The following is a 14,036-nucleotide window of genomic DNA, read 5'->3' on the forward strand; positions in this document are numbered from 1 at the left end:
ATTGAGCTCCATCCCCAGGGGCTCACTAAATTACTGAGGCTGGCTACAAATTTACAATCCTCTTGCCCTCAGCCTCCCAGGTCAATGGGATTATAGGTGCACCACCACATTTGGCACGTTTGCTGTCCTCAATGGAGACGTGTATTCATTCTAAGAATATAAAAAAGAAGAATAAAGACTTGGGGAACTTTTAAACTTAATCATCTCGGGGTATGGAGAATTTTGCAGAGGTTAATTTCTGCAAATTCTGTACCTTCATATTGATACCCTCAAGGGACAATATGCAACAAGATCCCTTTTTTAGGAGGGATAAAATGGTATTTGCTATGTGCAGTTCTGAGCATTTAACTTAATGTCTGTTGTTCACTACATGGATGCAATAGGTATTATTTTAAGCTAATTTCTTTATGTGCATATCTTTAGTGACTCAAGGCATTAACAATTTATTCAGGATGTATAGGTAAAATATTTTTGTACTTCAATAGAAAGTATCATGTTTAATGGATTGGAGTTCTGTTTGTTGGTGATTAAATACCTAAACATATGAATTCTTTAGGGCTTAAGTATTTGCCTACACTTTCATGTTTTGCTTATAAAGAGCTCTTCTTTTCCATCTTCTTTTTCATAGCAACATCATGACAACAGAGAAAAGTTTAGTGGTCGAGGCTGAAAATTCTCAGCACCAGCAACAGACGGAAGAGGGCGAGGGAGCCACAAACTCAGGACAGCAGGAAGCTCAACTGGAAGAGGCTTCTCAAGCAGCAGCTGAAGGGGACAATCAGTGTGAGCAGAAGCTGAAGACATCCAATGGAGACACTCCGACTCACGAAGACCTGAACAAGAACAAGGATCGGACATCCGAAAGCAGAGGCCTCTCGCGACTGCTCTCCTCATTTCTCAAAAGGCCCAAATCTCAGGTCTCTGAGGAAGAAGTCAAAGAGGGAGAGTCAGATAAAGAAAGAGGTGAAGGAGGTCAGAAAGAGACAGAATTTGGAACCAGTCTTGATGAAGAAATTATTTTAAAGGCCCCAATTGCTGCACCTGAACCTGAGCTCAAAACAGATCCTTCCTTGGACCTTCATTCATTAAGCAGTGCAGAAACACAGGTAAGGAGGTGTCAACCGAGGAGAGGGCGTGTAGTGGAGACAGGTTATACACTTCATTTCACTGAAAAACATTTAGTTTCATTTCTTATGAGCCAGTTAACTTTGGCATTGGTAAGGATAAACAAGATGAAACTTTGGAGTTAGCACTCTAAAGAAATTAATGTAGTCAGTGGGAACTTGATTTTTAAAAAGATACAGTCTGTAAATCAAAGAAAAGGAAATGAAAGAAAAGTATCAAGGGAGTTTGTTCAGCCCATATATCATCTTGCTGTCATAATGGAAAAGTTCAAGATTTTAATGAGAAAGTGAAAAAGGTTAGGTTGTTTTGAGTTCATTTTCGGTGAAATTCTTAGAAATGGAATAGTTGTCACCCAATGTTGTCCTTTTATGGAACTTTTTGGAAAAACTATATAATAGATTCAAGCCATCCAAGAGTATGAGATAGATTTGAGCCATGTCTACCTTATTCTTCAACTAGATTCTATTACTGCAGAATGTAAGATGTACGTAGATGAGGAATCTAGCTCTTTCTATCACTGTGTAGCATTTATTAGTATAGGGCCTGAATCTAAAGTTTGGACTATATATATACAGTTTTATTAGAATTTTCTTAAAAGATTATATATATTTCTAGAAATAGTATTTGTATATTCAGAATGCTAAAGGGAAAATTAGGATAAGATGGTAATTGTGCATTTGCTATTAGTGAAACAAAGTTGAAAACAGGATTTACTGTATAGTGTAATCACTTTGAATATACACAATAGAATCAGACCAGGGAGTTCAAATCATAGAGAAGTGACACTTTTCATTTCATCACTTTCCTCCTTCCCACAGTGGGGACAGTGATATCCACCTCATGGACTTTTGTGAGGTTTAAAAGAAATGAACCTGTAAAACATGAAATATAATAAGCACTCAATAAATGTTAGCTATTATAACTCAGTTTTTAAACATAGACAGTAACGGCAAAGAAACCCTATATGTATTCTCAGGTATTGCCATATAAGCATTATAAAATAAACACCTTAAAATTTAAGACAGAAAACAAAGAAACCCCACATATTATGATGTCACTACTTTAATTTTTGGAATATCAAAAGAGTTAAATTACATTGCTTTTCAGGAAGTCTGGTGCTTTCAAAGGAATTTTAATTGCTCCCTCTTCCTTTTATGAAAGGAAAAATCTTGTTTTAGTTAGCATTTGAATCAGAACTTGTCTATTTTGTCGAAAGATCATAGATTTGTATTTATTTTTTTTCACATTTCTATTGGTGCATTAGAATTGTATATAATGATGCAATTTATTATTACATATTCAGACATGTGCTCACTTTAACAATATAATTTGACCACTATCACTCCCCAGCCCTAGATTTGTATTTAAATCTATGAAACAGGTAATAGACAAAGTTAATTTTAGATTTAACTAAAATCTCATCAAGACTTAATTCAGAAGTAAGATAAATTGTTTGCAGGTATTTATGTATGTTTGAAGAAAAATTAACAAAATAAGTTAGTAGTGTTAATAAAATCTCAAGTGGTTATTATTTAAAGGAATAAACTATTTTAGGCCTTTGGGAACTAGTATTTGCAATCAAAACCTAGTGGATCAGAACGTGTAAATAACGTGAGTTTGTATTATAGGATTGTATCAGTTTTCATTCAGGATAGTTTGGATTTTGGGGAAACCAAAATATTTTTAATGTTTATTTATTTATTTATTCCATAAATACCTATTGAAATCCTACCATGTGTGCCAGCCTTAGGGTGGATATACCTTGATAAATTAAAAACTACACTATAGCGAAGAGGTTTAAGATAATGGATTCTGGAGCCAACTGGTGTGTGACTTGTATTATCCTAGTCAAGTTACTTTGACTTCTGTGACCTCAGTTTCTCATCTGTCAAGTGGAGATAATAATAGTACCTGCCCCACAGGGTTATTATGAGGATTAAATGAATTCCTGTAAGTAATGATCTTAGGACAATAACTGGCTCACTGTAAATGTTGGTCATTATTTTCATTATAAAACAGATGGTTCCTACTCTTGTGGGTTTTGTACGCTAATGGAGGAGACAAGTTTTAAGTATAAAATTAGAGTTTATTTATAATAAGTGTTATGAAGGCAACAAATGGTGCTGAGGTGACAAGTACTAGAGCAGGGATAGGGCGACATGATAGCTAAAGAAGGCCTCCCTGAGGCTGCATGAGATATTGTGAAGGTTGGGTATGGGCCTTGTAGGCCACCTCCAGTATCTAATGCAGGAGCCAAGTCATTAAGTCCTTTTTTCCTAGATGGCAACCATGTATTATTTTAAAGAGAAGAATTAGGTTTAGTTAAAATCTTTCAGCAGTTATATTATGTTGAAAGTTAAAAAAAAAAATGGCTGCCAAAATATTGTCCCATTCTCCTGTGTTATGACTTAATGATTATCCTAGGTGACCCAGATTTCAATGTGTTTTTTCCATCTTTGAATCTTGTTTACATTTAGCATGATTGTTCCTGGTAGGAAGGAGTTAACAGGTAGTCTTTAACCTATTATGTATATTTGTTCAATGTGCTAAAATAGATCCCATTGTTAAAATTGAGAATATGTGGCAAGTAATATTTTATGTAATTCTTTTTTTGTTTTAATTTTTAATTTTTAAAAAAATTTTAAGTTATACATGGGCACAATATCTTTATTTTGTTTATTTATTTTTATGTGGTGCCGAGGATCGAACCCAGGGTCTCAAATATGCGGGGTGAGCACTCTACCATTGAGCCACAACCCCAGCCCCTGTTTTAATTTTTTAAATTGATTTTTTAAAAATGACAGCAGAATGTATTACAATTCTTATTACACATATACAGCATAATTTTTCATATTTTGTTAAAATTTAGGAGCATGGGACAGAGAGGATAAAGTTTTTTGTCTTTGTACTGAGGACTGAACTAAGGTGTGCTTTGCCACTAAGCCACATCCCTAGCCCTTTTTAGTTTTTTACTTTGAGACAGGGTCTTGATAAGTTGCTGAGGGTCTCATTAAGTTGCTGAGGCTGACCTTGAACTTGTGATTCCCCCTGCCTTGACCTCCTAATTACAGGCATGTGCCTAGCAAGATGATGAAGTTTTGACAGACTTTAACAATATCATATAATGTCATAGTCAGAAAGAATATATAACATTGAGAGCAAGGGATTGATGTCTTACAATTTACCTGAAACCATCATTTATTAATTTGATGGAATTCTATCTGAGAAATTTTGAGAATAGTGAAGTCTGTAGATCTTTTGGGGGATCATAATATATTTAATAAAAATAATCACTTAATATTAATGTCCACGTATTTGCTTTAATAGTTTTTATTTTTTCACTTAGTATTTTTATTGGTAGAATTATTGTAGGTAAAACTATATTCATTCAACACACTTTGTAAAATGTCTTTATTACTTACCTCATGATGCCATGGACATGCAGCCAGCTCAGGAAGAACACAGAGAAGATCTAGATTTTGAAACTAAGGAAGGAGAAGGAATTGAAGAGTGCTCCAAAACAGAAGTAAAAGAAGATCCTGAGTCAAAAACAGAAAGAGAATTAAAAGCTTCCCAGAAATCAGTCAGACGACACAGAAACATGCACTGCAAGGTTTCTTTGTTGGATGACACAGTTTATGAATGTGTCGTGGAGGTGAGTGCCTTTTAATGTCCAGTAGCCAGAACTCTTACAAATTGTTTCATGTCATTGGGATAAATGGTGCCTTTGCCTGAGACAAGGCCCACTCTAAGGACTATTTCTTTCCTTGTTTATAAGATTTGTTCTTTTTAGTTATACATGAAGGTAGAATACATTTTGACATATTATTCATACATGGAGTATAATGTCCCATTCCTGTGGTTGTGTATGATGTGGAATTACCCTGGTTGTGTATTCACATATGAACATAGGAAAGTTATGTCTGATTATTCCACTGTCTTATTCCTATCTCCCCTCCCTTCCCTTCATTCCTCTTTATCTAATCTGATGAACTTCTATTCTTTGCCCCACTCCCCATTGAGTGTTAGCATCCGCATATCAGAGAGAACCTTTGGTTTTTTTTGGGATTGGCTTATTTCACTTAGCATGATAGTCTCCAGTTCCATCCATTTACCGGCAAATACCATAATATTCTTCTTTATGGCTGAGTAATATTCCATTGTGTTTATATACTATGTTTTCTTTATCCATTCATCTGTTGAAGGGGACCTAGGTTGGTTCCATAGCTTAGCTATTGTGACCTGTTTATAAACATCAATGTGGCTGGGTCTGATGACTATTTCTGTGAATTGAAATGTTAATAGTGATTATCTGGAGATGAGGGTGCGAGAAGATTATGAGTGAATCTTATTTCTCCAATTTCTTTCTCTATCTTGTTACTTAAGCATGTGTTACTTTTGCAATAAAATGTGCTCTATTTTTTGGTTTTAAAATAGATGTATTTGTTATTATAGAGTTCTTTTTGATGACTAGATTTCCCAAGATAGCCTCAATTTCTGATATTAGATTCAGGTCTCCCTATGTTTGTCAAAAAAATTCTGTTTGTAACATTTCTGTTCCTCCAGACCTAAATCTTAATCTTTATCTATTGTATGTCTTTAGTGCCATGAGATAGCATATAAAAATGTAGATCAAATAAACCATTTCTTAAAATTCCCTAATATTTTATGAAAGAATAATTAATTGAATCAGTATTGAATTAAAATGTCAGAGTTATTCAGTTTCTCTTTTGCTCCTTCGGGACAAGTTAAGATACAGCATCTATTAACTAACTTTTGAAACTAGAGCAGTAATTGCCAATTATGATATACTTGAACTATGAGCAATTATTGTGATTGTTACTAATAGCTTTTATGAATAAAACATGCTGTTCACATTTTCTTATATCTTATGTATACAACAAATTATTTCTAAATTGAATTTTGTGCAAAAGCAAATATATCCAAATACAAACTCTAAAATATTATGTTATATTTAGTAATAGGTATTCTCTCTCTAAATTTTGAAAAGGAAATCAAGAAAAATCTACTTTTGCCTTTGAAGATAGCTACTGCACCGGGAAACCTAGGAGAGACCCAGAATTTACTTTTTCTGTTTCTTGCCACTAGCTAGTGCAGAGATAGGAAAGCTATTCCACATTAATTCATTCTTATTCAGTCCAAGATCTGGATATGGATCCTTGTATCTATAACCCTTGGGAACAGATGTGTTTCAGAATTCAGAATAGATTGAAATTTAGAAAGGTGATAAGTATGTATTCTGCATATTTCACAGATTTCTCAATACACCCAATAGGGTCTGTAGCTGTGTCTGCAGGGCTTAAATGTATTTCTATAGTGAAATACATGAAGATTCATCATAAGACGGATAACTGAAGACCATAAGTAGCTTCTTTATAGCTTTGGCAGAATTTCCTCCAAATGAACTTTAGTTCCCCCTTCGCTCCCAAAAAATTTTTTTATTTTTAGAACTGGATTTTAAAATTAAGAATAAGGGAATTAGGGACCTGTATATGAAGAATACTCAACTCATCTTCTGTCATTTGTAGTGAAAGCAGGAGGAAAAAGAAAAGAATGATGAGCTAGAAATGGGTTAAGAATGAGGTGAATGAACATTTGTATGAATTACTAATAGTCATTTGATATAACTCATTAAGTGGAGAATGTGTCATCTATGTGGCCTAAAAAGATTCCTAGGGCTGGCAGTGTTGCTCAGTGATAGAGCAGTTGCCCAACATTCACAAAGCCCTGGGTTCCATCCCCAATACTGATTTTAATTTTTATTTTTTTTTAAATATTTTTTTTAAAGAGAGAGGGAGAGAATTTTAATATTTATTATTTATCGGCAGACACAACATCTTTGTATGTGGTGCTGAGAATCGAACCCGGGCCGCACGCATGCCAGGCGAGCACGCTACCACTTGAGCCACATCCCCAGCCCTGATTTTAATTTTTAGAAATATTTTTATATATTTCTCAGAAGGCATTAGCATGTTCAATTTTTTTCAACAATTTCTGTGAATAGGTAGGACAGGTATAAATATTCTTATAATTTTATAGATAAGAAAGCTGGTATTAGTTGCAATGGCTCAGGTTAGTTGAAGCTGCTTAGTTTTTTAAGCTAATGAATGAAGGAGTTAGGACGTTTTACCTCTAAATCACAGCCTCTAAATTAGGGCCTTTCCTTTCTATAAATGGGAGTATAAGTGCCAAGAACTTGTGAGTTGTTTGACGTTGAAGGTAAATAAATATTAAAATGATTTGTAGCACTACCGAAAGAGCTGTTCCAACAGGTAGTGTCTGTAGGCTATCTAGAATTTTATGTTATATATATTTCTCTTGGGACATTTGTTCTGAAAATGATGGTCTAAGGATTTCCACAGCCACAGTTAATTGTGAGCATTGACAGTTGATTCAGCTGGTTGCAGGGACTGGCACTGGCCCACTGTATGTTTCAGGAAATATTGCTCCCCAAATAAAGAATGTATGTTTATGATGGAGATGGGGGATGGGAGGTAGAGGAAAGGTAGATTTGCATTGAAACTGTGTCCCAAAGTACTATTCTTGTGTTGCATATGTAAGCTGATGAATTGAAAGACAGTAATTTAAATCATACTGTTCTATGAGACTGTGTGGCCACCTGAAATTTAATAACCAAAGATAAAAGAGGTAAGTAAAAAGTAACAGTTTATTTCATTTGATGATAAGAACAAGGTTAAGAGGAAACCTCAGCCGGGCAAGTCTCCCAGCTGCTTGGGACGCTGAGACAGGAGGATTGTGAATCCAAAGCCAGCCTCAGCAAAAATGAGGCACCAAGCAATTCAGTGAGACCCTGTCCCTAAATAAAATACAAAATAGGGCTGAGGATGTGGCTCAGTGGTCGAGTGCCCCTGAGTTCAATTCCTGGTAGCCCCCCTGCAAAAAAAAAAAGAAGAAGAAAAAAGAAACCTCAACTAAAATATGTTGTTTATTGCAGAAACATGCTAAGGGACAAGATTTGCTTAAAAGAGTATGTGAACACCTCAATCTTTTGGAGGAAGACTACTTTGGTCTAGCCATTTGGGATAGTGTAAGCTCTAAGGTAAGGAGACTACGAGCAGTGTAAGAAGCTGACAAATTATTTGAATTCTTTGTTGTTGTTACTGTTGTTAAGAATGTAGTTACACCTGTCTCTTTAAGTGTACTTACTCTGTTCTGGTTTCTCAGATTTTCCTGCTATTTTCCTTCTATAATTACCTTCAAAGCAAATACTATTGCTAGTGTGTTCTTTAATCATTGAGAGAAAGTATCTATCATATATTTTTAAACAGTAGGGAAAGTAAAGAGGTATATGCCCTAATTTGCAAGCAAACAGATGCCAGTAACTTCATATATTATGCAGTTAGTATTGTATCTGATACATAGGAAGTTTATAATAAATATTTGTTGAATGGATGTAATTATGATACATAATTTACGAGCAATGTTATTGAAGAGAATAAACTCCTAATATTATTAAAAGAATCATGTAACAAATTGACATTTTCCCCAATCTTAAAGAAAACCAGTTGTTAACTTGTGTTGAAAGGAGAAGAATGGGTGGCAACACCCATTCACGGTGGAGGGAAGAAAGGTTAAAAGGCAGGCATTTACCTCAGAACGCTTGAATTTCCTGCGCCAATTAATTGAAATTGCAAATCTTTCGCATAATCTACTGATGAAAACTTAAGTCCAGTTTTTAACAAGTGGTTTCGTGTGCTGTACTGGATACTGTAAATAGAGCTGTGATTAAGGAAGACATAGCCCCTGCCCTCTGGAGCTTCCAGTTCAGTATGAAGATGACATTGACTCCTGGTGTGATGACTGTTATACTAAAGGAAATACAGGACGTCATGGAGTTATGGCCGGGGAAGTTTTCTCTGGGGAGGGGATACTAAAATCTAAAGGATAAAATGGGCAAGTGAAGTGACAGAATGGCTGCGTAAAGACCTACGATCGAGAGTGACGTTTGAGGAACTGAGAGCCAGCTAGGCTGGCTGAATGTTGGAGGTAAGGAATATAGAAGAATCTAGAGAGCTGCTCAGGGGTTGGAGGAGTCCTGGAGAGCAGCTTTTATAAAATATTGGTTCTTTTTCCAAGATGATTTCAAATTATTAAGAAAAATTGAAGCTAGGCATGGTGCTGCACTCCTGTAATTCCATTGGCTCAGAAGGCTGAGTCAGGAGGATTATAGGTTCGAAGCCAGCCTCAGCATCTTAGCTGAGACCTTGTCTAAAAACAAAAGCTGGAGGTGTCACTCAGTGGTTAAGTGTCCTTGAGTTCCATCCCTGGTACCAAAAAAAAAAAAAAAAATATATATATATATATATATATATATATATAGTTGAGGGGCAGCAGCACTGAACAACTGTAAACCCTATTGATTAGGTTATTTAGGTTAGTGCAAACTAGAAGTGGAATGACAATTTGCCTAAGTAAAAGTATTTAGTCCTAGTAGCTCCCTCTAAATTTGCAAAAGTTTGTTCCTCCTGTGAACAACTGTTGATTCTAGCAGAAGAATTGTGTCTACCATCAAGTACTAGGTTAATATTGTTCCTTAAGGACTTAATCTTTACTTTGTCTCCCTAAAGGATCAAACATGCTTTTATTAAAACTATTTCTCACTAGCAAAGGAACATTAAAATTAATTTTAAAAATAAAACAATATCCCAAAACTACAGTGAAAAACTTTCTGCAGCTGTAAGCTAAAAAATTCTACCAAGAATCTGGGGAAATACTCTGAAAAATATTTATCTTACATTCACTTAATGAGAATTTTGATGTCTAGAAATTGAGTATTGTTATATTGTAGGGGGAAAAGAAGGTTCATTTGAGGATAATTAAGAATTTCATAACTTGCCCAGTAAATAAAGTCACTGCTGGAAATAAATTTTCTGTGAATCACGTTTCTAGAAGCTAGCTCATCTAAGGGTTTCAGCAGAAGAAATTCTGCTGTTGAGTTTCTGGAGTCCATATTGGGATAAAATTTTTCAGTTTCATTGAAAACTTTTTACCATTATTGGTGTTGTCCATACTCTGCCCTGTGGAAAGTTTTCTTTATAGCAGTTTCTACTATCCTAGTTTTTAATAAGCAAATATTAAATTATTTTATTTATGTTTATGTGTGAAGTGTTTTTTAAAATATCGAATATAAAAGCTGAAGAGCAAAGTGCAAACCTGCCTATGTAAGGAAATATCCCTCATAAAGTATTTCTGGAAAAGGAAAGGTGGTATCTCTGAATCACAATCTTGTGGGAAGCCATTCTGGCATGTGATTGCGCACCTCCCTGATTGGGTGTGAGGCGTTCTGACTAAACTGTGTCGGAACTAATCCCCACCCTCTCTAGGTGCGAGAGCTAATCCATGTGGGGGTGTGACTGACCATTGACCCTGAGACCAATCACTGACCCTGACCTTGGAATGCTGTCCCCCTCCACCTTCATTGGATGGAATTTTCCCCTGAATCTCTTGTTCCCCAATAAAAGGCCACTCCCTGGCATGCTCTCGCTCTCTCCTGCTAGTCCTGAGTAAGCCTTGCTGCCCCACCGGGTGGCTCCAGGCTGGAGCCAGAGGGAGGGCCGTCTCAGACCTGGTCAAAGAAAAAGGTAAATTGAGTTTGTGTGTTTATTTTGATCTCACTAGTTAACTTCTATGCTTCCAACCTCTAGTATGAAGCTAGCGTGCTGTTCGCGCGGTGGACAATCTACCTTAAATTTCCCTGATAGCTATAAGAAGACCTTTCCAGGGAGATCTGTGGGCAAGTGATCCTAGGAATGAAGGGCTTATTATAGTCAGGACATTGTCAGTCTGTGGTGTAAATCAGGTCCTTAAAGGATATCCAGCAGAACCATGGTCAGAACCTTTCTGTTTCTTGATCCTTCTGGATAACTTTTGGTCCCTTTTCCCCCAAGCCCTTATAGAACCAAGCTACTAGGATCTCCTGCTCCAGAGTTATGAGATTTCACATTTCTGCATCTTAGTGTGGGTCGGTTTTCATCCATTGTTTCGGCTGTTGTTTACATTCTTCACTAGGTTGTGATTATCTCAAGAAAATAGGTGCCCAGAACATTGCCTGCCCCGAATACGGCAGACATTCAATAAATTAATTGAAAAAATTGAAACATATTGTTACACTTTATTTTTTTTTTAATGTTTATTTTTTAGGTGTAGATGGACACAACACAATGCCTTTATATTTATGTGGTGCTGAGGATTGAACCTGGGTCCGGTTGTGCTAGGCAAGGGCTCTACTGCTGAGCCACAATCCCAGTCCCATATTGTTACACTTTAGACTACAGCTTTGTCACTTACTAGTTGGGAGTTAGGTAAATTATTCATACCTCTCATTCATTGATAAAATAGTAATGATGATGAGATAATCTATATGAAAGCATGCAGAATGGCCTTGCATGTAGTAAGTGCTCAATAAAAAAAAAGGAGTTTCTCCACTTCTGCTGACAGGTGGAGTCTATGTGCTGACAAAGGTATTGCAGCTTTTAATGGTGGGCTATGCCCTCCAGTGTTGCAGCAGACCCTAGTAGCTCACTGCCAATTTATTCTTTCTGGTTCTTGTCTGGAATTTGAAGAGTGAAATCCATAGACCAAGAAAAGTGAGAATAAGAGTAGAATTTATTGAAGTATGTATAGAAACAAAACTCTTTTGGGTGAGAGGGGACCCAATTAGGGTTGCTGCCTGAGTGTGCTATTCTAGGGGTTTATATAGGGTAAATGCTATTGATCCAAAATTTATATTAATTAGGGTTTGGAAAGGTACTAACACTATTGACTAGCACTAGTACTAACACTAGATTACCGGGCTGGCTGTGAGGCTTCCATGCAATCGGGGAGCCTTGTCATTCCCATTGATATTATGATAGTAGTATTATTTCACAATTAAATTACCAACAAACCAAGGCCTCCGCTTAATAATTTATTGATCCTAATCTGGAAATGCATTCTGGAGCACCCTTCAGGTTGAATAAGCTACCTAATCTTTTCTTAGGAAGGGTGTGTACTGAAGAATATTATGCTTCTTACTTAAAATTGATGGTGTCTAGCCAGATTATGGGACTTCGTCTTAGCTATTGGAAAAAGACAAAATTATGACTAATTTAGAGATTTAATTGACTTTAATTGGTTAATTTAAAGATAGAATTGACTTTGATATATAGTTCATGAATAGGGCAACCCATTCTGCAGAACACAATGAGGGCTCCCACTGGGCAGGGAAGTGGGTTTTGTAGGGGGATAAGGAAACAGAACAGTGTGTGTGTGAGTGGGGGGGAAACAGTGGGCATCAGGTTACTTTTGTAAGGGTGAAAACCAAGGGGACTTTTTTTTTTTTTTTAAGTGAACTCAGACTAGAATCTTGATTTCAAGAAAAACTGATCTGTTTGAGGATATAACTTCTTCCTTCAGGTTTCAGTTTGATTACCTGACATTTAGCAGGAGTGACTCTATTTTGGTCTGGTCTTTGGGGGCCTATGGTACCGGAACTCATTCCAAAAAATGCCCTACTATGACTTTTGTCTAACACTGTCATTCCCTATATCTATTGTCAATAAGCCAACTTTCCAGAAAATACCCTCTCTAGAAGAATATACATATTAACGAAGTGACTAAATCTGTGAAGTACGTAGTCTTGTAAGACTATATCTAAATTTTTGGTCATTAGAAATACAGAAGATAGTAGAGCCATAAAGCCTTTTGGTCTTACCCACCTAGTTTTGTTTTCGCTGTAGGGAACTCAGGGGCACTTTACCACTGAGCTATACCCCCAGCACCCCCCCCCTTTTTTTTAGATGATCTTGCCAAGTTCTCTAGGCTGGACTTAAACTCACAATCCTCTGCCTTAGCCTTTGGAGTAGCTTGGATTACAGACATGCACCACCATGCCTAACCATCCCACCAATTTTACAAATGAGAAAAATGAAGCATATAAAATCAGAATGGCTTTCGTCTTGCACAGTTTACTCCTTCAGCTCTTTGCCTGCTCCCCCATCCTAAGTGATTTTCTTTTTATTCTTTGTTCCTTGATTTTAAATTACTTTATTGTTTCTTTGTTCTTTCTTCCTTTCTTGGTTTCTACCTACAGAATTAGTTCACGTGTTGGAAAAAATTTGAACTATTATAATGAGAAGAAATACTGTTATCCTCTTTTCATTTCTAATCTCTGATGTCCTCTTTTTGTATATGAAAAGGTTTATCCTTGGATATGTAGCTTCTCTCCTTTAAAAGCTTCTGAATCTGTGTTTTGTTTTCAATCTAGTACCTTGAGCTGGGTGGAAAGTTTATTGAAGTGGCTTTTTCCTCACAGGGAGTGGTTTGAACTTGCTGCTTTCCTACTTACTGCATGATAATAGGCCAGTTGCCCTACTGAGTCTGAGCAGAGAAAAGGAAAAGTGATCAGGAAGCAAACTCTGCTCTGAGAGATTTTTGTGACTATGAATCAAGTTATATGAGTTAAATAGATACTTCCATTATTTTATTTCTGCCTAAAATTATTTATGAATGAATTGAGGATTTTTCTCTTGGGGGGAAAATCACTCACATTGTTTACCCTTCCTCCTAATCCTGTCTGTAAGCAAAAAACAAAAGCTCTTTGAGCCAAAGGATTGAGGTTGTAACTCAGTAGTAAAATGTCCCACAGTTAATCCCCAGTAACAATAACAAACAAAAAACTTAAGTTCTTCTTATAAAAAATGAAAATTTTAAATTAAGACTACATTCAATTTAATAGCATTTATTCTTCTTTTGCCTCCCATTTTCCATGTGGATGAATATTTAAATAGAAACCAGATTATCCAGAATTGTTATTTTAAGGGACAGCTTAAGATACCTGGTAAAATATAATTCTATAACTGTCTTCTTAATATTTCATCATTTTATAAATT

The 14,036-nt window shown here is 36.0% G+C and overlaps 1 protein-coding gene across 34 annotated transcripts in view; it reads left to right on the forward strand.

The window, feature by feature from the left end:
* Epb41 (erythrocyte membrane protein band 4.1) overlaps window positions 1–14,036 on the forward strand; it is a 169,419-nt gene that overhangs the window by 73,535 nt on the left and 81,848 nt on the right. For 20 of the 34 annotated variants that reach the window (XR_013427637.1, XM_078025755.1, XM_078025763.1 and 17 more), the window contains 3 exons: window positions 646–1,106; window positions 4,571–4,780; window positions 8,102–8,206. Coding sequence is in view for 32 of the 34 variants with exons in the window: in XM_078025755.1 (XP_077881881.1) it covers window positions 646–1,106; window positions 4,571–4,780; window positions 8,102–8,206 (776 nt within the window). In the remaining 2 variants the exon portion in view is untranslated. Of the gene's footprint in view, window positions 1–628; window positions 1,107–4,570; window positions 4,781–8,101; window positions 8,207–14,036 lie in introns of those variants that run through there. The other 14 variants (XR_013427638.1, XM_078025738.1, XM_078025760.1 and 11 more) reach the window with 1 other exon arrangement.

This window comes from Ictidomys tridecemlineatus, chromosome 11 (assembly GCF_052094955.1).
Source record: "Ictidomys tridecemlineatus isolate mIctTri1 chromosome 11, mIctTri1.hap1, whole genome shotgun sequence".
Lineage (NCBI taxonomy): Eukaryota > Metazoa > Chordata > Mammalia > Rodentia > Sciuridae > Ictidomys > Ictidomys tridecemlineatus.